Source organism: Fringilla coelebs (assembly GCF_963513975.1).
Source record: "Fringilla coelebs genome assembly, chromosome: 23".
Lineage (NCBI taxonomy): Eukaryota > Metazoa > Chordata > Aves > Passeriformes > Fringillidae > Fringilla > Fringilla coelebs.
This window is the reverse complement of record NC_140049.1, coordinates 5,826,583-5,849,512: the sequence shown is the minus strand read 5'-3', so window position 1 is coordinate 5,849,512 and position 22,930 is coordinate 5,826,583. Positions and strand designations below refer to the sequence as shown.

Genomic DNA, 22,930 nt, shown 5'->3' with positions numbered 1-22,930 from the left:
CCTCAAGTAGCTGCAGTTTTGTGCCAATCTCGGTACCTAAAGAAATTCAAAGAGTTTTCAACAAGTGAAAGGTAAAGACAGAAGTGTGACATGAACAAAACACAACTCAGCAGCTAAGCTGCAGTCCTTTTGAATTCTTAGCACAAAGATCCAGCAAAGCAACCAATGTGCAGGTCTACAATTTCTCCCTGCTGGTCGCTCACTTATTCTTACTGGTTTGTTTTTCAGGCAAAGACCACATTCCAATGGTCTGTATTCACATGGCAAAGAGTATCTGCCACTATGGAACTCCTCACCTAAGGAATGAAACCACCCTTGTTATTCATATTTCAGTTGGGAGCTGGAATGAAAAGGCTCCCTGCACTTCTAGCCTCTGATGCTTTTTTCTTGCTAGATACTCCAAAGATATCAGGCCATAGCCAAGCCTGCCTGCAAGCACAGCTCAGGCAGTGCTGATGCTGGAGATGATTCCCTGCTTTCCCTCCATCCCAAACCTGGCTCAATCAAAAAGAAGTTTGCCTTCCCCTTCCCTCATAAATGAGTACAGCAGAAAGCTGCTAGAGTAGGAGGGCTAGGAGGGTTTTTGCTGTTCTGTGCCTGTGAAAGCTCCTGAAGATAGCCCCTGCCATTACCAGGTGTCATAAATGTTATGGGGGCAGAAAAGCATTACAGGTTTGCCTGGTTGTTTGGTTTTGTTTTTTTTTTGGCGTTGTGGGGCTTTGGTTGGTAGGTTTTGTAACATGCTCCAGTTCACTAAAACAGAAAAAACATCCAGGCTGCTGCCTTTCTCACTGTAGTTCTCCACATTCAGGAATGATCAAGAGAAGTCACTGCAGGCCCTGAACAACAGGACTTTCATGGTAAACTGGAGGTGGCAGAGGCTCTGAGGGGCTCTTGATACAGCACCTGGCAAGAACAGCCTGGGCTTCCTCAAAGGCTGTGTCACCTCTCTTGGACTGGTACAGCCCTGCAATCCTCTCCCTCCCCACAGTGCCACCAGCCTCCCCCTTCCCACAGCGGTACCTGCATAGTAGCATTGTCATCTGTGTTCAGGCTGCACTGTGCCACTGCAGGGAATGCCTGGCAGATGAGGAGTTGGGACAGAGGGGGTTTTGTATTCCTCACAACTGTGGTCAGTATATCAATAGAAGTCTGAAAGGAAAGCACAAACTGTCACTGCAGCAGCCACAGAACTTGAAGTCAGCACTACCCACCCCTGCTGCAAACATGAAAGGTGTGAACTGCAGGGATGTGGCCACTGAAGCAACCACACCCTGAACTCACAGTCTAGAATGGTTTTTAAATGCAAGGACCCTGGAGTCACACACCCAAGCATCACTGCTTGGTGAGCTGCAGAAATTCCCAAGACAGTTCCCACATTAAGAGCAGTGTCACCACTCAAACAGGGCAAACAGATGCATGTTAATCAGAACAGCCAGACAACTGCTCTAGCTGACTTGCTCCATTTTGGCTATATTGATTTAAATTTATTTTAATTACCCATAAGCAATTGTTACAGTCATACCAATTAACAGATTATATGCATATTGATACGGATGTTTATGGATTTAATTCCATACAACTATTCTACACAGTCAGCGCTCCATCTTTTATTAGGGCACCTGTATAAATTATCTCCAATTCATACATCTGTGATGCATAAATCAGAAAAAGCCTTAGGAAGAAATGCAAGGAAAAGTTGTGTAGGGAGAAGACTGGGAGAAGAGACTGGGAGAAGAGACTGTTCCTGCTGAAAGATGGCAATGTCACAGCAAAATGACTGGGGATGACTGAAACTGTGGAGACTAGAAGAAGGCCAGAGAAGCAGCTTAAAGCAAACTTTGGAAGCATCTTCCTGCACTTGCAGTTTGCCTCCTCCACAGAGAAACCTCCCCCAGTGACTGAAGCCATTGCTCCAAAGCATGTCCAGAGCAGCCTTTCTGCCCTTTGCGGAGCAGCCACCCGAGGTGTTACAGAACAGGGAACATCTCCAGCCCGTGCCCCACTGAAGCACTTACTGCACACAGCCCTGCTGGGATCTTGTCAGCTGGGGCCTGCATGATGCTGACAAGGGTTGGGATCAGCCTCATCTGCATTGGACCCTGGCAGGCTTCTATTTGAGCTAGCTCCTTAAAAATATCCTGGGCAAGAGAAGCAACAACAGGATCTGGAGAGAGAAAGCATAATTTACTAAAACACACACATCTCAATCTTTGCTACCACTATTTTGGCTGGGCAAGGCAGCAAGTTTCCCCTCTACCACAGGAATCAGTGTTTATTCAATGACCACTGATTCAGTTTTCAGCTGCAGGATTCAACAGCAAAACCAAGTGTGCTTTGGGATGTAAGTGGAATGCATACCGTTACTGTACTTGAGGAATATTGCAATGGTGAAGGGGCAGATCTTGTTCTCCATGCTGGCTGTAAATGCTGCATCCACCGTGCACACGATGCACAGTGTCTCCATCACCAGGTTCAGCACCTCGGAGCTGAACTGAGTTGCCAAGTGGATCAGGCCATCCAGAATGCTGGGAAGGAAAGGCTGCAACACGTGGGTGCTCTCAGAGATCTTCAGCTGGTCACAGTAGCTAGATGAGAAATTTGTGATACAAAAATAGATTCCTACTTTATTGAAGTAACTTAAATATATTCCATTGTGGATAATACATAAGGGGTTGTTCCATCCTGTCCATTCTTATTCCTTAAATTCACTCCTCTAGGACTTCTCTCCTTCAGTCCACTATTGCTTGACCTCCCAGCAGCTCAGCAGGAAGGAGGAGGAAAGCTCTCACCAGAAATCTTCCCTCTGCACTCCACACAAAGCAGAGCTGAGCTGAGTGATGTTAGAAGCTTCTACTGCCCCTCAGTGACAGATCTCTCCTAAGAACTCTCTGCCCACTGAAGGAGAAAATGAAAAAAATCCAGGACAGACACTGTTTACAAAGTGTTTCATTACCATGTTCTACAAGTGAGCTGGTGTGTGATAAAGCAATTTCAGGAATAACTAAGTCATAAATCTCTGACTTTATTTATTCATTAACATTTTAGTGCAAATAAGACAACGTGCTCTGTTTGGAAGTGATGAACAGTTAGGTTCTGGCAGATTTTTTTGTGACTGTTTTTTTGATTTTACACTAATGTTCATCAAGTACAGCAGAACTTCCTCCTGACAAAAATGGGGTAAGAAAATCAAACCCCAAACACTCCTTATTGCTGTGATTGGCTCCGTAGGCCTGTGTGATGTCAGTCACCTTTATGACCAAAAAGGACTAATCTGGGTTTCATCCTCATGCTTTCCAACACTACCTAGTGCTGCTCCTCCCTGTGACCATATCCATCACAACACTTTACTGCAGCCAACCTTGAATCTCAATTCCACATTCCTCATTAGAGTTATTCTATTTTGAACCTGTTTGCTTACACTTTTTAAGCTGACATCTATTTCATTCAAAGCAAAACCTCTTACAGCCTGGACAGAAATGCCATTTTAACAAACCAGCTTATCAGTGTGATTTACACCCCTGTCCCTGGGGCTGTGGAATAGCCCAGGGTTTGCTTACCCCCAGATGGCTCTGACTGCAGAGATCCTGACAGAGGGGGGCTGGGTTTCGTGCAACCCACTGACAGTGGCTTGCAGGAACTGCTGGATGAGCTCTGGTGACATGGCCACGGTGAAACGGCTGGCAGCCCACAGGGCCCGGCCCAGGAGGAAGGGAGACACTGCAGCAAAACAAAATACCTCAGTTGTTCCAGAATAAGCTTTATGAGTTTCAAATCACAGCTGCTTCCATCCATTATTGAAAATCTTGTCATCCCAATAGGAAAACACTGAAATGGGACACACAAGACAAGTGTGCCGGCATACAAAGAATTTTTGTTCATGGGCAGAATCCGGTTTATTTTCTTAGTTATTCAAAGAGCAATTTCTCATTTATTAAAAAACCTCCTTCCTTCAACTATTTACACTTGAATTTGTTCATCACTGAACAAAAGCAAAGGAAGAGAACAGAGGCTTTGCCACCAATTCCCATTTATCCAGCTCAATATTCTGTCCCCAGCTGAAGAAAGCAGCATCTTAGGGAGAAGCATTAGAATAACAGAGCTCATACCCAGGGACCTTTCACAGATTCCATTACTGGTTTGCAGCCATCACCCTGCAGTTACAGAATGGAATTCTGTGGTTCACCAGCACCGCAGAAGCAGTGGACATTCAGTATCCACTCACCTGCTTGCACTCTCTAAGGTATGATATATCTTTATCACACTTAATCCTGCTGCCTTTCAGACTATGAATCTCCTTACCTATCTAGGCTGGCCTCAAAGTGATGATGCTCTCTGTTCCTCAGCATCTTTACTGCCATTATTTATGCTCCTGCAAGTACTAATTTTAAGATGAGGACATAAAACACTCTGTGCAAGATGTACAGCAAGAGAAGAGCTTTGTTTTTAAAGTCAGTATCATAAAACACAACATTTCTTTGTCTATACTATTACTGACCATTAAATGGATATCCTTGGAGAGCCATCAACACACTGACTCTGGGAGCCCTTCTAAAGCACAGCAGCTCATTTACAACCCAGTGCCACTCATGTAAATGAATGTAAATATATGTAAATTGTGGAGTCGGTTCCTTACATGCATTGCACACTATGCACTTTGCACACTAGTTCTTCACCCAATATTAAGACAAAGAAAAGAAAAAAACCTTCTTTATAAAGGGCTAAATAAGCATTTCTTTGATGAAAAACCAGGGAACCAGTTTTTTCTACACTGACAACTCAATGTGGACTCATCAATGCTGCTCAAATTAATGCCTTAAACTTCTAAAATTTTAATTTGCAAGGACTTTTGAGGTCTGACTTTCAACAATTCCTCTGATTTTCTTGCACATTGATGTACGATAACACAGAGAGCAAAATCCTGCTGAGTTCCCAGTAACAGAATCCCATTTAGCCAGGAGCGTTATTTGAATTCATGTGCTACAACTAGTGTCAGCCTCAGCATAAAACAAATGGGATGACATGGTGCAGCAGGAATTCTGAAGGCAGTTAAACAGTGCTGGTGACTTTCCCAGGAACAGACACAAGACATCAGAACAGCTATTTTCCACCCAGCTCATCCAACCAACAATGAGATCCAGCTGAAAGCACAGTCCCACAGATAAAGGACTTACACTAGAACTGGGAGCATATGGGAACTCACAAGATTTATTCTTTTCACATGAGCAAGGTGCACGAGTGCATTTCCCAATCCCTCATGCACATATCAACCTGATTGATCCATCAGAGACTCCCAGTGTCTGGCACCCAGCAGTTACTCCCAGGGATGCAGGGTCCCACATACCTGAAAGGTTGAGGTCTGCCAGGACCACATTTGTCAGGAAGCCATGCATATCAAAGTGTATTCTCCCATTCTTCACACTGTCTGTAATTATAGACTTGACTGAGCCCAGGGCCAGCATACAGGCTTCATGTATTTTCCACCTGCAAAATAGTTCAGATGCCTTAAGACTTTTCCTCTGTCATCACTCAAGAAATAAATAGATATTCTGAAGTGAAGTCACAAGCAGTTTTCTAGTCTAAGCTACAACAACTATTTCCTTGATCCCAAAAGAGAATTTAAAAAAGCCCTTAAAGAGATTAACATTCACAAACTGCAAGATGGGGGCTTGGAAACTCCCTCAGGATGGGCAGCATTCTCAGTCACTCCCTAAAATACTGGTGGAATAGTTGTTACTTGTACCAATTTTGTTCTCATAATAAAAAAGAATCTCTCCCATGAAAGCTTGTGTTCCAGCCATGACTTCATAATTTAGGTACAGAAGCACAGGGATACCCAGTACATTAAAGGTTTAAGAACATCTAATTTTGCATTAACATTTTGTTAATTATGATGATATAGAACTCTGTGCAAATACACTTCTCAGTTTTATTTGTGAAGCCAAGAACCTACTTCACAACTTCTCACAACTGAGGCAGATGGGAACCTTGTCTGATTTTGCAGCCATTCCATTGCTGCTCATTATCAGAGGGGCTCCTCTGACATAAACATTCAAAATAAACACAAATACTGAACCAGTGCCCTGTAAAACCAGGAGAGAATCTCTGTGGACCAGCAACCAGGTACTCCTGCAGTGGAATTTTCTTCTTCTATCCCCAAATAGCATTAAAAACTGCAACTCTGAAGTTCTAAAATTGAACACATACATCTGCATACAGCACCACTCGACATCAAGTGAAAAAAATATTTTTATACATACATACATACACACATACATACATACATACACACATACATATCCCTGAAAATTTTATCCCAAATAACTGAACATGAAGTATTGCAAATTTCTCTTCTGATTTTCTATAAGTAATTATCATTTCCCATGAGATGTTTTAAGGAACATCAAGCTCTGAAGGGAGGGAGCCTTGGCACAGATAACTTGTGCTAGGAACTACCCAAAGTATTCCACATGAAGATTTCACCATCTGGCTCAAGAGCTGCTATACTTTCTTTTTCTTCTTCTAATCAGAGCTCTCCAGCTCCATCCTTGCTCTTCAGCAGCATTGTCACAAATGAAATGTGATTAAATCATGAAGCACCCAGCGCTGCAGATGAGCTCAGCACCCACCCCAGCACTGTCCCCTCCCCAGCCAGCACTGTCCCTTCCCCTCCCCACTCCAGCCCCGTCCCCTCCCTGCCCCAGCCCCTCACCAGTGCTCAGCACCGCTGTTTTTAGCCTGCTCAGCTTCCTGCAAATGCCTCGTAGCTGCTGCAGCCAGAGCAGTTGCACTCTCATTCTGGAAATCAGCAGCCACAGCCTGTGCACAAGGAAATGGTAACACTCATTTGGGTGGACTGTTAAAAGTTGGCCTTTTTTCTAAATGCCCCTCCTGAGGGCAGGTTCTATACTTGTTATTACTACTTCAGTATCTAAATGTGGAATATGTTTCATACCAGCAGGAGATCCTGAGCAGCAATTCTCACTGTGTAGGAAAATGTATCATCATCTTCATCCTCCACAAACTGCTGTGGATTAGCAGTCCAAACCTTAATCTAGAAGAGACAAAAAGGATAGGGCAGCTGAGAATTCAAGAGACCATCAGTGAAAGGCAGCTGTTCTGTTCCCTGCAACCTGCTTTGGAAAACTACTTTCAGAATTTTTCTCTGCCATAAGAAGTCTTCATCCTCAACTGATTTTTCTTCTATTCCATTGGAGAAACCTTTGAAAAGAAGAAACTCTCTTTGTTCTGAGCTCATCTAGCTCTTCTGCCCCTCATTTGAGATCTTAGTTTGACAGAACTAATGACTGACCTGGAATCAATGCTATGCAGCCTTATTTTTAGATGAGGAATGGGAGAAGCAGATAAATCTTTTAACAGAATGTTTGTTTTTATGCATGTCTACCTAAACTAAGAGATGATGGTTGTGACACTTGAGAAGCCAGGAGCTATGCAGAATTTCAGTATAAATTATTTCACCCTACTAGCACAACATTTTTGCTCTCACAGAAAGCTGTTTATTCCTTTTAGCATGAAAATCCACATTTTCACAGCACATGGAAGAATGAAGAAAGCCTGAAAGAGCTGAGGTTGTTCAGCCTGGAGGAGATTCCAGGAGGACCTTGTAATTGACTAAAAAAATAAAGCCCTTTTACCAGGGCCCCAGAGCAAGGGCAAGATGGTAGGTTGAGATTACAGATGAAATTCCTTACTAAGGGGGTGCTGAGACACTGGATATGTTGCCCAGAGAAGTTGTGAATGTCCCATCACTGAAAGTGTCCAAGGCCAGGCTGGACAGGGCTTGGTGCAACCTGGGATAGTGGAAGGTATCCCTGCCCAGGGCAGGGAGTGGAACAGGATGGGCTTTAAAGTCCTTTCTGACCCAAACCCTTCTGTGATCTGTGATTTACTGTCCACCTTGTACATTTCTGGAACCTCTAAGTGCTGCCACAGCAAAGGGATGGAACAGCTTGTTAGATTACAGCAGCTTCCACACACTGAAACTCTTCCCAGGACACTTGCTGGTTTAAATCTCTCATTTCCTTTGTTTCCTACACAACACAAAGATGCTCACCTGCTCCTCTGTGATCTGCATGTAAAGCAGGATGTAATAGATCAGGTCTGGCAAAGCCTTCTTCACTGTGCTCTTAAATTTGTTATTTTCCAACAAGGCGTGAACAAATTCAAATATGCTGAACACCAGATTTTCAAAGCCCAGAACTTCACCTGAACAAAGTGGAAAAAAGAAAAAAGAACATGACTGAATATGCCAACATACAAAAAGGCACAAATGGCTGTGAAAATAATTACAAACTGTTAGCTTCTCTGAGCAGGTATTTATTCATTCTCCTGGACTAGCAAGTGCAGCAGCAGCCCCAGGAGGATTTTGGATCTCATCACTTTCTGCTCTCTTCCCACCACACACCCCTCATTAAAATTTATCAAGTTCAACCTAAAACCAATTTGATTTTCTTTTGTCCCACTACTTTTACCTCAAAATTGTTGCCAAACTCACTCCTTGAGCTATTAAAAACTTCAATTGCATGCCTTTATTCAACACAATCACAAGTAATTTGCAAAGAAGTGATGGACACCACTCTAACATGGTAAATGCACCTTTAGCACTATTTCCCATGGTGTTTCAGTCACTGTTTTGACAGCAATATTTAGGTAAATCCATTCCTCTTCAAATAGCAGAAGTGAAGTGCAAGTTCTTACCATCAGAATCCACAGGATCCTCCACCTCTTCTGTGTAATTTACTTCTGTTCTCACATAAGTGAATGGAGTTAAGGAAATGCTTTTTTCTAAAGAACAACATCTATTTTGGAATTAGTCTATTCCTGTCTTAAAATTGCTGATAACTTGGGAAGATTTCATTCTTTAAAAAGCCTTTGATTTTGTGTAGACTCCTGTGCTTCAGGACAGAGACAGCAACCCCAGGAGCTCCTGGCTTTGTGCATTGCCCAAGTTCAAAGACCACTTTCCACAGACCACTCACACATCACTTCAGCACATCTTTCTTATTATTTGATTAACTTAGATCAAACTCACCAAGGTAACCCAAAAACTTCATGTATGTTAACTTTGCAAGAACAGAACCCCCCAGACTCATTCTTTCAGGGGATGTGAACCAATTCAACACCTCACTGCTGCCCAAGGGGGAGGAACCACCCCATGTTCCCACATCCTACCTTGGATTGGCTCTGCCCCTTACCAAGCTGCTCCACAAGCACCAGCCTGGAAAATGACAGAAAACTAACCTGGAGGTAAGAAGGAAGGAGTTTTCTTTGCAGATGGTGAACTGAAGCTCCAACAAGTACCAGAGCAAGCACAAGGACAGGAAGAACAAGACTCCCCCCTTCAGCAAAAAAAAGCCCATTTTGTTTGCCCATACCAACAGGACGGTAGTGGGAGTCAGGACAGGAGAGGGAGAAATACACCATCAGAAATCCAACAAACAGCTCCTTGTATTTTCATAGATTCACAAAACAGTTAGGGTTGGGAGGGGTCATAAAGACCATGTAGTTCCAATCCCCTTGCCATGGGCAGGGACACCTTCCACTGTATTTTAACAGGGGTCTGAAAAACAATATGGAGAGATTTGAATTGTCATTTTTCAAGTACTGGACAATGCACCCACAAACCACTCTGACACAGTTGGGTGTGCAGTGGAGCACTGACTGAAAATTCAAATGGCAAATCAGCTTCTGCAGCAAGTGCAATCAGCCATTAGTTCTGCTGCAGCAAGGGGTACTGCTGGTTCTCCTTCTCCTAAAGTCTTTACACTGTGACCTTTTTAAGAAGACAATTTTAATCAAAATTTTTATCAAAAAATACCAGAAGCAATGCAGAGCTCGTGGCAGTTCTACAGAGCACATGCATCAATCAGCATACATTTTAAGATAAAAGAAATTTAATGGAGCCTCTAGAAGTAACAGAAAGATCCTGTTTTGTCTGGCAGGGCAGAGCACTCCATGAATTGTGGTTCTTCATCAGTCAGGTCATTACTGGGTATGAGACTGAGTTTGTCTCATTTGATTCCAGGTAAACACATTCACTACCAAGGATATAAAGCAGCACTTTCTGTAAGGGTGTTCCAGACGATGGGCAGGATCTGCTGCATTGATGAAATCATGTGCTTTGGGTAGTTTTTCACAAGTGCTGTCACAGCCTGGAACCAAAAAGAGTATCAGTCAAAAGTGAAACTGGGAAAGCCATCAACACACTCAAATCACAGGCTGCTGTTTCATTAACGACTGAGATCATCCAAAGGCTCCCTGTCTCCGAGTTCACCTCTCACTCCTGACCACACAATCCCCTCTCTTGCTCAAACACTCAGCAGCACACTTCTCTTGGTGTCTCCTCTTTGGCAGGGAAGCAAGGGGATAACACAAGATGTGGCACTCTGGAGTGAAGACAATGCCATAATGCAGTGGTAAGACAATGACTCAAATCCAAAGCACATCACTGTGCAGCGCAGTCTGGATACGATTATCCTGGAAGCGTCTTGTCCCAGAAAAAGAACTCTAATATAATGTAAAACTAGACTACTGCCCATTTTCCACACTCCTACTCATGCAGACAACACATCCACTGCACATCCAAGGAGCAGCTGGAGAAGCAAACACACCCATCCAGATCAATTCCCTTCCCATTTCGACTGTGGGCACCGGTGGCTGTGCCAGCCCAGCACAGGGGCTGCTCTGGGAGCAGCTTAGCAGCTCTACAGGGGATTGTGCCTGGATTTTAATGAGGCTGATCATCCTGACTTAGGGGAGCCCTTTTGACACTTGCCAAAAGCCTTCTGGGGCTCTCCAGGAGTGAGAGAGCTCTCACTCACCCCTCTCCTCAGCAGGGGCACAGCTCCAGCTGTGTTACACTTGTTACAGAGCAGTGTACAGTCCCTCACAAACTGCCTGAGAGGTGGCTGCTCCCAGACACACAGGTGTCTGTTTGTGCTTATCCAATACAAACCACTCTGTGCAGTTTGTTTGTTTGCAGCACTCGATACATTAATAGAAACAAAAAAATAGTAATTCACCTTCCAGAAAAACAAGAGCAATCTAATATCAGTATTGGAGATGACCCAGTTACATGGGTTTGGGAATGAGTCTGGCAGGTGCTGGAAGGAAGCATTACAGAAAAGTAATGCTGAAGTCTCCAGGGAAAAAAAATTATGCAGGTGCTGGCAAAGGACATGAATCTGATCTTCAGGACTGCTGCAAATTCAACACCCTGCCTAGGGCCATGGGAGCATCCAACAGACTTGTTCCATATGCCACTCCATATGAGCCCTAGGTAAATGTTTCCAAGCTCTATGCCCAACCAACTCTGCAGGAAGAGCTGCTGGAGTGCTAAGGGAGCTCCTCAATGGTTCTGCAGTTGTAACAATAGAAAGCTGCATTTGCAAGGTCACACAGTCCTGCACAGCAAGTCATTAAAAAACAGAGCACTCTCCTGTCAGATGTTATGTTTCAACCCCTGGCCCCACATTCTGCCAATTCCCACTGCTTGTCTGAACTCAAAGAACTGCTTCACAGATCCTCTGCCAATCCCCATGTATTGCTCCACCACCTATTAATCCTTCAAGAAAGCCCTTATCCTTCTCTCTTCAGAGCACTGCTCCTTCAAGTCACTCTATCAAAGCCTTTTATTGCTTCTCTTCCTGTCTGCATCTTTAAACAGAGAAGAAATCCCTAAATTTTTGGATAAAAAGGTTAAAATACACACTAGAGAGCACACTAAAGCTGACTGTCAGTCAAAGTTCAGCAGTGGCAGGTGAAGTACCTTGTTCATAAAATTGGGAAGTTTGTCCCAAGACACAGATCCCACCTCATCTTCCATCCAAGAACAAAGAGGCTATGATTAATTTTTTTTTTTGCTAGTTATTTGTTTCGGTGTCAGGAAAAATGTAAGCATAATTTCTCTGACCCACAGTCGTTGAACAGCTTCTAAACACGAATGAAGAAGCATAACAGCAAGGCTGCAAGATGCTTTGATTGTTGGCTAATTGGTATTCCTGATATATTACTGCACACTAAGTACACCATTGTATTCCAACTTGTATTCCATTATTGTGAAATTTGCCTTAAATTTGTCACCTGTCACGTTTGATCAGTCTGTTTCTCTCAAAACAATCAATAGTAGCATGTTCAACACTGGAATTAGGATTCAAGAATTGCACAGTTGCAGCTCACTCATCCTTAGAGACACCAATTTAATTCATGCTGAACTATCAAACACAACAATAAACTACCCCATGGGTATTTCCTTCTAGTCCTCACACTTAGTATTTTTGTTGTGGAAAAACCTCCCACCTCCTCCAAGGATAAAAGGCCCTGATTTTCTACTGAAAACTGTTTAAAACCTTGTAACTATTCTGGGAACAACGTGGGACACCATCAGTGGCTCCCCATGATGTGATCCAAACCATTCACTCCCCTAACCAGGATAACTGTCCCAGCAAATCAGGCAGAGGTGCACAGTGCAATAGCATTCCTTAAAGCTTCTGCCACTGTCCTGCAGAACATTCTGACATGGACAGCACAACAGTTTAGGTCAGGACTGCCTCTGACTTCCATCAAGAACTCCATGAACCTTGGAGTACAAAGCTCTCAAGTGACAGGGAAGGGAAAAAAAAAAAGTCTTCCTATCATTTGCTGCACAGCACTTCATTAAGGAAAAAAAATGGAATTGAGTTTGCATCTGGTTGAAAATGTGCTATAAAAGTCTCAATTCCCTCTTCCATTGCATCAGCTTTTCAAGGGGTTTCTGTAATGACCTCATCTGTAGAGCTGGTTTAAATAATCCCCTAAGGTTTCTTACTTCTGCATTACAATGACTATAAAATCCACTTCTCTGGAAGTGAAGGCAATTCACCTGAATCCTTTTTTCCTCAGAAAATTGCTATCATCAGCTTAGAAAGTTACAAAACCATGAATTGCCTTAAGTCAACAGCCAGAACACTCATCTCTTCTAAAAGAGCCTCCTACAAACCACTTGTCAGCAGATCTCCTGAATTTCCTGTTTGAATGCACACCGATTCTCTGCTGCCATCGATGCCACCTGACACACAGCAGTGTTTTCAGATCCAAATCCTCTTGTGCTGCACCTTCCCTGCAGAGGCCAAAGGCAGAGCCGCTCACACAGCTAAGGAGCAGAGCAACAACAAGGTGACATTTCCTAAGAGACTTTCCCAGCCTGTCACATTGTTCAAAAACCTCCTGGTGGGACCAGTGCTGACATACCCACGCAAAGAGCCCAATGCCAGCAAGCACTTACTTAAATAACAGAAAAGGCTGCAGAATGCATGGCTGTAACGAGAACAGAACTGGCCTGGCCTGGTTTAGAGTGAAGCCATCAGTTACAACTGCTTTCAGTGGAGGCTGAAAAATACCACTACTCATTAACAATCCAAATGTGAGAATATGGAGTAAGAGATCCAAATATTCTTGAGCTGCAGCCTGTTCAAATTGAGAGGATACCCTGCTGTGTTCCTTTCATGTTGTTGTTCCTATAAATCACTGCCCCAGGAATCCCAGTGTGGAGGCAACAGAAATGAAAAAAAAACCCACAAGAGACATTCTCTCAACAAAAACTGCCAACATCCTTACCCAAACTGCTTTCCAGTAGTGCTGCACAGCAAAAACAGCTCCAGCTGTTCCCAGAGTACAGCCCCTCACTGAGAAGCCACAAGATGCAGACCAGTACTGCTGCCTTGAACAGGACTGAGACAAGTTCTGCAAGACAGAGCTCAGGAGCTGCTGCTTTGTGCAATACAATAGCACCCTCCCACCATGTATTTTCATTACGTCAGTGTTGGAATGTTGGGGGACACAAGACAGATGATGGACTTTGGACCTGGTTAACATAAGAGATTTGATAACAGAATGCCTTGGCAAAAGCAAACGGAACTTTGAAAATTAGACCTGGATTGCAAGAAGATTCAATCAAATGGGTTTACTGGAAAAAGAAAATCCCATTAAACTCTGCAAGCAAGAGATGTTGTTATATACATAAGTTTGTGTATGTGATTTTAACCTAACCATTGTAGTACACATTCCTAGTCTCCCTAAAATAGTATATAAGCACTTGTATCCCACAATAAAATAGGATTCTGACCACTGAGTCAGTCTCCCTGTCTCTCTCCATTGCTGACACTTCAGCACAAAGCTGGTCATCCTGACTTTTCACACTTGTCTTCAGTAACTTCCTTATTGCTTTCTTCATGGAACTGAATGGGCCTCAGCGCCCATTCTCAGAAACCTGTATACTGACCTGAGTGTTGCTCAACCCAGCACACAGGCAGGGAAATTAAAGATCTGGATTTGATCCTGCAACTGATGCTTTTGGCTCTTTGCTCTCCCATGCTGCAGGCAGCACACCCTACAGTCCAGTGCTTTCCAAGCTGTTACAGGGGTCTGCACAGGCCCTTGTCCCCATGCACACAGAGCTCTCCAATCCAATCTCCTTTCAACAGGAAAGCAGCACAGTACAAAGACCTTCCATCTCTCTTTCCAGAGATCATTTAGCATTAAAGACCAGGCAAGTTCCAGAAAAACACGTGCACTTAATAAGCTTTTACAGCTTCACTACAGCAGAATTCTGCAGCACCTTTAGAAAAGATTGTTATTTAACTACAGATTATGATGTCCAAGGCATATCCAAGAAACATTAGATCAACAAATGACAGAGACAGATGGTCCTATGGGCCAGATTCCTGTGGATCATTTTACAGACAGATCCTCATGGATCTCATCATAGCTATCTTTACTACAGGTGAAAAAATTGTTTCATTGTTGATGGTGCTGGGAGGCAAAAGCCTTCACTGTTCACCCCATGAGCATACCGGGAGATGTGCCACTTGAGTTTGTTTTCCAGCACATCTGAGTGTGTGCTGGTATTCAGTTCTTTCTCCACTTAACCAGCCCTAAGTGACTGACCTTTAAAACTTCCATTTTAAACCCGCTGTCCGATGTTGGTCCATCAGGCATCTGCAGGGCCTGGACAAAGGCTTCTGTGAACTGCTGCACCACAGGAAAAATCAGGACCTTGGCAGCACCCTGGTTACAGACAATGCAAGCACAGCTGAATACCAGATACAGAACCCCCATATCTGACAGGTAAAGCACTAGAAGCAACAGCAAATGCACTTTTCTGTTACAAAATAGAAGAGAAACTCATGGCAACTGCAGAATATTGCAAAGTCATGTTAAAGCTGTTTCAGACGTCACTGGGGTTCTCTCTTTTAGGTAAGGAACTAAGCTCATCTGAATCCCACGCTGCAGAACACCACAGCACAGGCTCCCACAAAACACACACCTACATGCAACTTATCACTTTGGAGTCTCAATAGAGATCCAGACAATCCAGTCTGGAGAGCCCCAGGAGCAGGGCTCACCCCATCATTTCATTTGATGAGCTGAATCCTGCCCTGCACCCCAGAACCCCCAGGCTTCAAAACCAACCTGGGGTGGCTGCATCACACACACAATCACCCCAAACCCTGAGGCTGGCATTTATCTCCCTGCAGAGCCTCTGTTCCCCAAACCAAACAAGCTGAGTATCAACAGCTGGCCTGAAGATTAACAGGATGATTCTTCCTAGGAAAATGCAGCAAGTATTTTTCCAGATGTCAGAGTACTCCATAAGCAGTCCTTGGCAGAACAAGTAATACAGGACCAAAATAATTTTATTGAGATTATTCCTCATAAATCCACAGCAAGGACAGTGAAGTCCTATGTTTAAATCAATTAGGAAATGTCATTTATAAAAATATTCCCTTTTTATTTTATTTTTTTTAAAGTAAAATTTCAATAGAAAAGGTTTAGTATTCAATGTAAAGGACACTTTCAGCCCTTCTCCAGAATAAGAGTAGGAAGTTACTACTATCTCTTAGATACTGGTATCAGCTGCATGATACAGTGCATGAATTACTTTGTCATGGCAGTACACATGCAATGTAATTACCAGAACTTTCCAAAAGTCTGCACTGGATGCTCCCTGTGCAAACAGGGAGGGAACAGCCACTAGACTGAGAGTCATCCTTCCCTATCCTCACACTCCAAAAAGTTAAAAATAACCATTTATTGTCTGGGAGTGCTGGAAAAGCCACTTGTCAAAGGCCATTTACAATGCAGATGTGCTCAGTTAGAGCCAGACAGCAGACTCATGTCTAAAGCTGCTTGACTGCTGTGTTTGTTTCTCAACAGCTATCTTCCAAAACTGGGCTGGGTTTGGCTTCCCCCACCCCTTCAGGAACACAAGGCCAAGGCACCTCCTGAAGCATGGGGTGAAGCTCCAGGAGCTTGGAACCAAAGCCTTGCCCAAGGGTCCCCTGTTACCCAAGGCCTGGCAGGTGACTGGGACACGGCTCAGCTGAAGGCTGGAAGCTAAGGTACAGATTTATAAATGAAGAGATGATACTCCATCTCCTCCCCATGCTGACTCCCCCCTTTCCTGAGCTCTTACAAGCATGTCTGTTGATAAACCATAAATTAACCTTAATTATGGAAACCAAGTCCCACTATCAAGGCATGCATGTAAAGCAGGGAGTCAGCTACTTTATATGAATTAAATTACAGCCTCTTCCCCCAAATTCCAGCTGACACAATATGTAATTTCCCAGTGTTTCATTTCCATATTAACAATTATTTAGAACCTCACTCAGTTTGAATTCAAAGCATCTCGTATGTCAAGTTAAATTCTTGCCTTTTCCAGCTCCTCCATGTTACAGATCATGTGGGCACACGTGGTAAATATCTCCACTGCACGTGACCTCGTGCGAATCCCATACACCTAGACAGAAGTTAAACATCAGGAACACAACATTCTTCTTACACAAGATACTTCCTTTAATGATCTTTTAATTGTATTTTTGCTTTAGCTTTATTCTCTTATTTTATTATTGTCTTCAACTCTTCTGTTGCAACATTAGCTGCCATCAACTATCATATCATCAAGAAAATTCTTTAAGTCTAACTCTTACTACAGTATGACTTAACCATTAAATCTGAAGTTTCTCTGTTCCAACAAACATTCCCACTAATTTCATCCAATACCAACCTCACTGTGAAGATCATACCTCTGCCATTGTGAAAATTTTGTACATCTCTGGAAGAATAACTGGAGCTACAAGTGGCATCTGTATGTCTGTCACTTCTCGGGTAAATTCTAAAAAATTGAAAAAAAGTTGTTATAAGAAATCAAATTTGTAGGGAACAGCAACAATAGAACCATTGGGAAACATTAAATGGATTAAAACATGCTGATTTGCACTTCACTAGACTAGAGTCATCTGATCTACCTGAGGCAATCCTCAAAGGCAAGCAGAAAAATATCACACCAAAAACTGCAGGTATCTGGAAAACAGGGTGTTGTTACAGTCAAAGTCCCTGCTGAGCACTAACCTGCAGCACAGCACCTCCCATGACACCTGCTGAGCACAATTCCACAGCCAGCAACAGGCACCAGGGGAAGAGAGGAAGAAAATTCTAATTTCTTCAGTTTGCATGAAACATGACACAATACTGGCACAAGGATAAAAGCCTAAACAGCTTCCTAGAGCAGCCTTGCCCAGCCACGGCACCCACAGACCTGTGAGCACCCTCATGGCTCCGTGCACTGCGTTGACATCCCCGCTGACCAGCATCTCCATGAGCAGGTTGAAGAGCTCGGGCCAGGCCTCGGGCCAGTCCCAGTGGGCGATGGCCGACACGGCGTAGGCGACGCTCGAGCGCACCTTGCTGATGGACTCCCGCAGCCCGTTGGGCAGCAGCTCCCTGATGGCCACTTTTGCCTGTAGGGAGCAACAGCATTCAGAACAGATCCACAGCCACAGCACAATCTAATTTAAAAAAAATCTAGACCTAGGTCTGCATCCTGATATTGATTCAATGCTGGGTTTACAAAATGAACATCCGGGAGACAAAAGCACTCTTGCATACACCCTGTAATTTTTTAGGGAAAACTGCATGGTGTGTTTTAACATAGCATCATCTCCCACACAGCATCAGACAAGCACAGAGTAAATAGCACACAGCTGCAACTACACAGGATGTACAGATCTACATGGAAAACATCCAGAGTTAGCTGAGATAAATCCCAGCTCCAGTGTCACGGACTTTGTTTGCTTACTTTGGAAGATTTCAGTAAACAAGAACAGTCACCCAGCCCTGAAGGGACAGGAAAAAACAAAGCCACTTCTGGGACATAATTCAAGCAATTATCTCTGGATGGGATGAATCATATTCTAGATATGAAAGATGCTCCAGTCAACAGTCAGAGTGGAAAGGGCTGGAATCTCTGGCCATCTTAGCTGTTAAATACTCCTGCTGAACAGATTCTCAATGAAACACAGCAGCTTTAAACTCAAATTTGTCATGGGAAAATAAAAACTTTTAAGTCTCAAGATGTATAACAAAAGATTTAGCAAACTTCCAAAATCTTCCAGAATCAGTATTTGTAAAACTTAGGAAGCAGCTTTTCTTCTAGTCTTATTCTGAGAGTAACAGGAGCATTGAGGCTGAACTTTCCCTACAGGAAGCAGCCCAAGCTTCTCATGCCCAATGTTGTTTTAAGCAACTGAAAACAGATTTCTGAAGTGCAAAATGTCGAAAAAACCTTAACTGAAGCCATTAATCCTCAAAATACACATGAACGCTGGTACTTCAGTAACTGTCTAAAGAATTCATATTCTTCACGGATAAAGTGTTTCAAACCAGATAATGTGAAACCAATTCTTACCCTTTCTGTAGTCTCTGGAGGTCTAAACTTTTCAGACTGAGAGCACCAGTGAGTTTCCACATACTGTTTGAGAATAACGGACGCCAGCTGTATCAGGAGAGAGGTCAGGAATCAGGGACATATCCTGGAACCATTGCAAGGATCACCCCTGACCCATTTGCTCAGCCTCCTGTCCCATCATGCTTCTTTTAGAGGGGCATCAGGACTTGCCAAAAATGCTAAAAATCCATCAAATGGACCACAAAGTTACTGTGGTAAAAAGAACTGCTGGGTATGCACTGAGCAGCAATGGCCTGCACAGCACTGACCCAAGGCAGCAGCTCTAGAAAGGCACAAGATTCAGGTCACAAAGTAACTAAAGAAATACAGAAGCAAAACTTCCTTTCAAGGAGCAAAACACCTACAGAAAAAGCTTCTGCAAAGAGAAGCCACACTCCTGCTTGCTGATGTCTACCACCCACCTCCCAAGTTGTGTCCATTTCCAGTACAGTATTGCCTCAGCACCAGGTTTATTAAGTTAAAAAAAAAAAAAAAAAAATCAAAAAATATTAGAGTATAACACCAGAATAATGTTGAAAGAAAGACTCAGAAAGCTACTTCCAATTTTCACCTGAAAACATGGAAGAATATTTTAAAAAGCAAGAAAATTTCCATCTAAATTCTTTCTGCAGTTCCAGGAAAACTCACCTGCCGGATGGCCAGAGCTCCCTGAGGATCCACAGTCAGTTCTGCTAAATGAACACCAAATTCTGCAAGGAAAAAAACCCAAATATTGGTATTGTAACTTTTACTGCCATACAGCAAAATTCATCAAGATTTTTGGAGAAGGACATCATACCAATTGAGTGACTCATATGCAGGAAGGAGAAGGCAATTCCAAAGCACAACTATTTAAATAAATCATAACCATTAATTCTCCCCTGTGCTCTCCGCAAAAATTTCATTTATTTTCTTGGCATCTTATTTTCTTCTCTCATGGGCAAAAAATTTTGCAATGCAGGCTAATAACGAGGAAATTATTTAAATACATATATAAAAGTCTTATCTACAACGTAAAATCATGACTCGAGTTTCTACAGGAGAGATGCATGGAAAAGATCCAGGATGAAGGGAGACAGCAGCAGACTGGCAGGCAGCAGCCCCTTTGTGGACACCCTGGGCTCACCCACAGGGATTGCTTCAGCTGTCCCAGCCCTCACCCCACCAAACACCCTCCTGAGCAAACCCTGCCCAGCACAGTGACACCAGCACTGCCTGGACAACCCTTGGGGCTGTGGGACCTTCTCCTGCAAAGAATCTGAACAGAAAAAAGCAAGAGCTTCTTGTGGCTTCTTGCCAAGCAAACTCCATGACAAATGCAAAATTCAAACACTTGTAACAATCCTGTTGATGCTGAGCACAGGAAATAAAAGTCTGGAAGAGCAGCTGTTCTGGTATGGTAAATCCATACAACTCAATAAATTTGCTTAAAATTGCAATTTTAAGTTCCAGGCAGCTGATAACTGTCCTAAATACTTCATTTAATTTCACTAGTCTGCTTAAGAAACACATTTGTGATGTTTTAGTTCTTAGAAGCTGTGGAGCTGAAGTTATGCCCTGGGGTCCTGTCAGCACACGCTGCCTCCTGCAGACAGGCTAAACGTGCTGACAGCATCCCTGACAAACACAGACTAAAAATTCTTCTCAAAAGGAGTTCTGTGACTTCCCTCAGCAGCACATCTGAGTGCTTCACAAATGGCTGAGTGTCTCCTAATACCCTCCTCAATGCTAAGAGGCTTTTCTGGGTTGGGAGATAATTGCCTCTCACTTTCCACAGCACACACTGAACATACCCAGTTCCTTTACCCTTCCTTCATAGATCATGCATTTAAGAAAGAGGAAAATAACCCTCTTATCCCAGCTGTGAAAGCAGGGAGCCTCATTCCAAGATGTACTTAACATAATACTTCTCTTAACTGAAGCAGTCATTATTCTTATGTGCTATCTGTGATTTTCATGATCAAGTGTGGCATTGCATTTCAACCCCATCTTTAAAGGTAAGTTGGAAGGGTATAAGGAGTATAAATGGAAAGCTAAAAAGGGTAGAAATAGATATAAAGGAAACCAGAGTAACTGCAACAACTCAGTATTCTAGCTCACAATCATTAATTTGTTTACATATATGCATTTGATGTATTCTCTCTGCATACACTGGAAAGCTGGAATGGACCCCAAGGATCATCCAGTCCAACTCTGTTGAATGGCTTACACTCTGTGGAGAGGAGCAGTGTCTGCCACACAGCCCTCTAAATCATGTGGATAAGGAGGTTTAATGGCAGGAGGAGGAGGTTTAATCATGGCCTGTGATTTGCAATATTTAGTTCCTCCATTTTCCAACACCTTAGTTTTGCTCCCCAGGCGGACTGCAGTGCCATTGTTGGGACACCAGACCTACTCACTGCTGCAGTGACCAAGAGTTCTGTCCTATAAACCCCTTTGGTCTGACAATAAGCCACTGACAATCCCCTCACACACACAGGTTTTCAGCCCGATGTCCTGCTCAAAAATATTACAAAACTTCATCTTCTTAACTGATAAATTACCATTGTGGCAAATTCCTATCAGGAATCCTGCTGAATTCAGATCACTCACACCCAGCACTTGTTTAAGGAATAAGCCAGCTCTCCTGTCAAACCAAAATTAGATGGATTTATCAAGAACAGATCACATAAAACAGTACTAGTTGTGCAGCAACTATTTATCCTATTGTTATAGACAGTGACGAGCTGTTTAATGAGCTGCTCCAAGAATACTTCCAGGGACTGGTATTACACTGATCCCTGTACAGCTCACTGGCTCCTCTTTTCTCAAAGGATGGTTTATTATTGGGTTCTTTCCCAGTTGGCTGGAAATATAATGGGTAAATGCAGTTCAAATGGACCTTAATAGGCAATTCCTTCACTAATGTTTTGTAAATTTGAGATATCAGAAATACCAAGTCTTCTCCCCAAGATGAAGTCTGTAAACCTCAAAGATTAGAAGCTTTGAATGAAGCTTTTTTTAAGTGCTTTGGCATAGACAGCACTTAGCAAATACATTTTCTCCCGTCTCTGCTTCTCCTCCTCATTAACCTCAATATTAATAAAATCAAAGTCTCCTCCTTCACAACAAGCTCTATCTACCATGTAACCAGTTTATGTAACCTCTTCACCCCCAACATTTTTGCAAAACTAAGCCACACGAAACCAAACATTACTCGTAAGCAAGCAGGCAGGAATAAATGAGCAGAAGTTGCTACTGAATCTTTGCACCTACCTGCCTATCTGAAAGGGGTCAGCACTGACCAAGTCCTGCTCAGCACATCCACACAGAGCTGGCTCAGGAGCTGCTAAAGATCCCTTTGGTTCTGCTGAGGGCAGAAACAGGGTGAGGTGGAGAAAGGACTGTGGCAGTCTGGTGAACCCAGGTGGCCCATGGCCACTGACACTCCAAACTAAAGCAACACTTGGTCTGCAGAGGCTGGATCTCACCACCACCACAGCAGCACCAGAAACTGAGTTCCCTCTACCAGTACTTGACCACCTTTGTGCATTGTGGTCCTCAGCCACACAGGCACAGATGTTTTCTGCAGGACTGGCTTTCAATAATATCATCACAAATCAACTTGGGTTGAAAGGGACCCCAGGAGGTCACCCAGTCCAATCTCCTGCTCAAACAGGACCAGTCATGAGATCAGACAGACCAGCACAGAAGGAAATGAGGATCTGCAGACAGACTAGGAGGAAACACCAAGCAAGACTCTAATGCTTAGCCAGAGTTCTGACACTCTACACTCGTGCTGCCTTGAGGAGCTTCTTCATCCTCCACCATGATACTTAAGAACTGCTCCAAAAGCACTCCTTTTGTTAGCCACCTCTAAAACTGCATTCGTATTTTACTCATTTCTCAGCAAAAGACAGAAATATTGAGGTCACTCTTCTCCAGAAGCTGTGCTGGTTTTAAGTATCTCCTTTGAAACCCTTCTTCACAACTTCTCTTACATTCAACAGACCTGCAGCATTTCACAGAGCAAACACTAGTGCTTGCTGCTGGGAATAACCTTTCTTCCTGACAGGCAGTATCATATGTCGCAATGTGGCCATTTCTTGTTTCAACTTCCCTGTTACAAATCAGTTCAATGTTTAAGTTTACCCCTGTTAAGAATTT

At 43.3% G+C, this 22,930-nt stretch overlaps 1 protein-coding gene across 1 annotated transcript in view; it reads right to left on the bottom strand.

Annotated features, from left to right (window-relative positions):
- The window catches only part of IPO9 (importin 9), a 39,760-nt gene that overhangs the window by 9,952 nt on the left and 6,878 nt on the right, over nucleotides 1-22,930 (bottom strand). Inside the window, 16 exon segments of the mRNA XM_084220731.1 lie at nucleotides 1,024-1,152; nucleotides 2,019-2,167; nucleotides 2,362-2,588; nucleotides 3,561-3,720; nucleotides 5,345-5,484; nucleotides 6,713-6,819; nucleotides 6,956-7,054; nucleotides 8,075-8,226; nucleotides 8,719-8,767; nucleotides 10,065-10,172; nucleotides 14,944-15,063; nucleotides 16,712-16,798; nucleotides 17,085-17,173; nucleotides 17,597-17,798; nucleotides 18,746-18,832; nucleotides 19,433-19,494. Of these exon segments, the coding sequence (XP_084076857.1) occupies nucleotides 1,024-1,152; nucleotides 2,019-2,167; nucleotides 2,362-2,588; nucleotides 3,561-3,720; nucleotides 5,345-5,484; nucleotides 6,713-6,819; nucleotides 6,956-7,054; nucleotides 8,075-8,226; nucleotides 8,719-8,767; nucleotides 10,065-10,172; nucleotides 14,944-15,063; nucleotides 16,712-16,798; nucleotides 17,085-17,173; nucleotides 17,597-17,798; nucleotides 18,746-18,832; nucleotides 19,433-19,494 (1,967 nt within the window).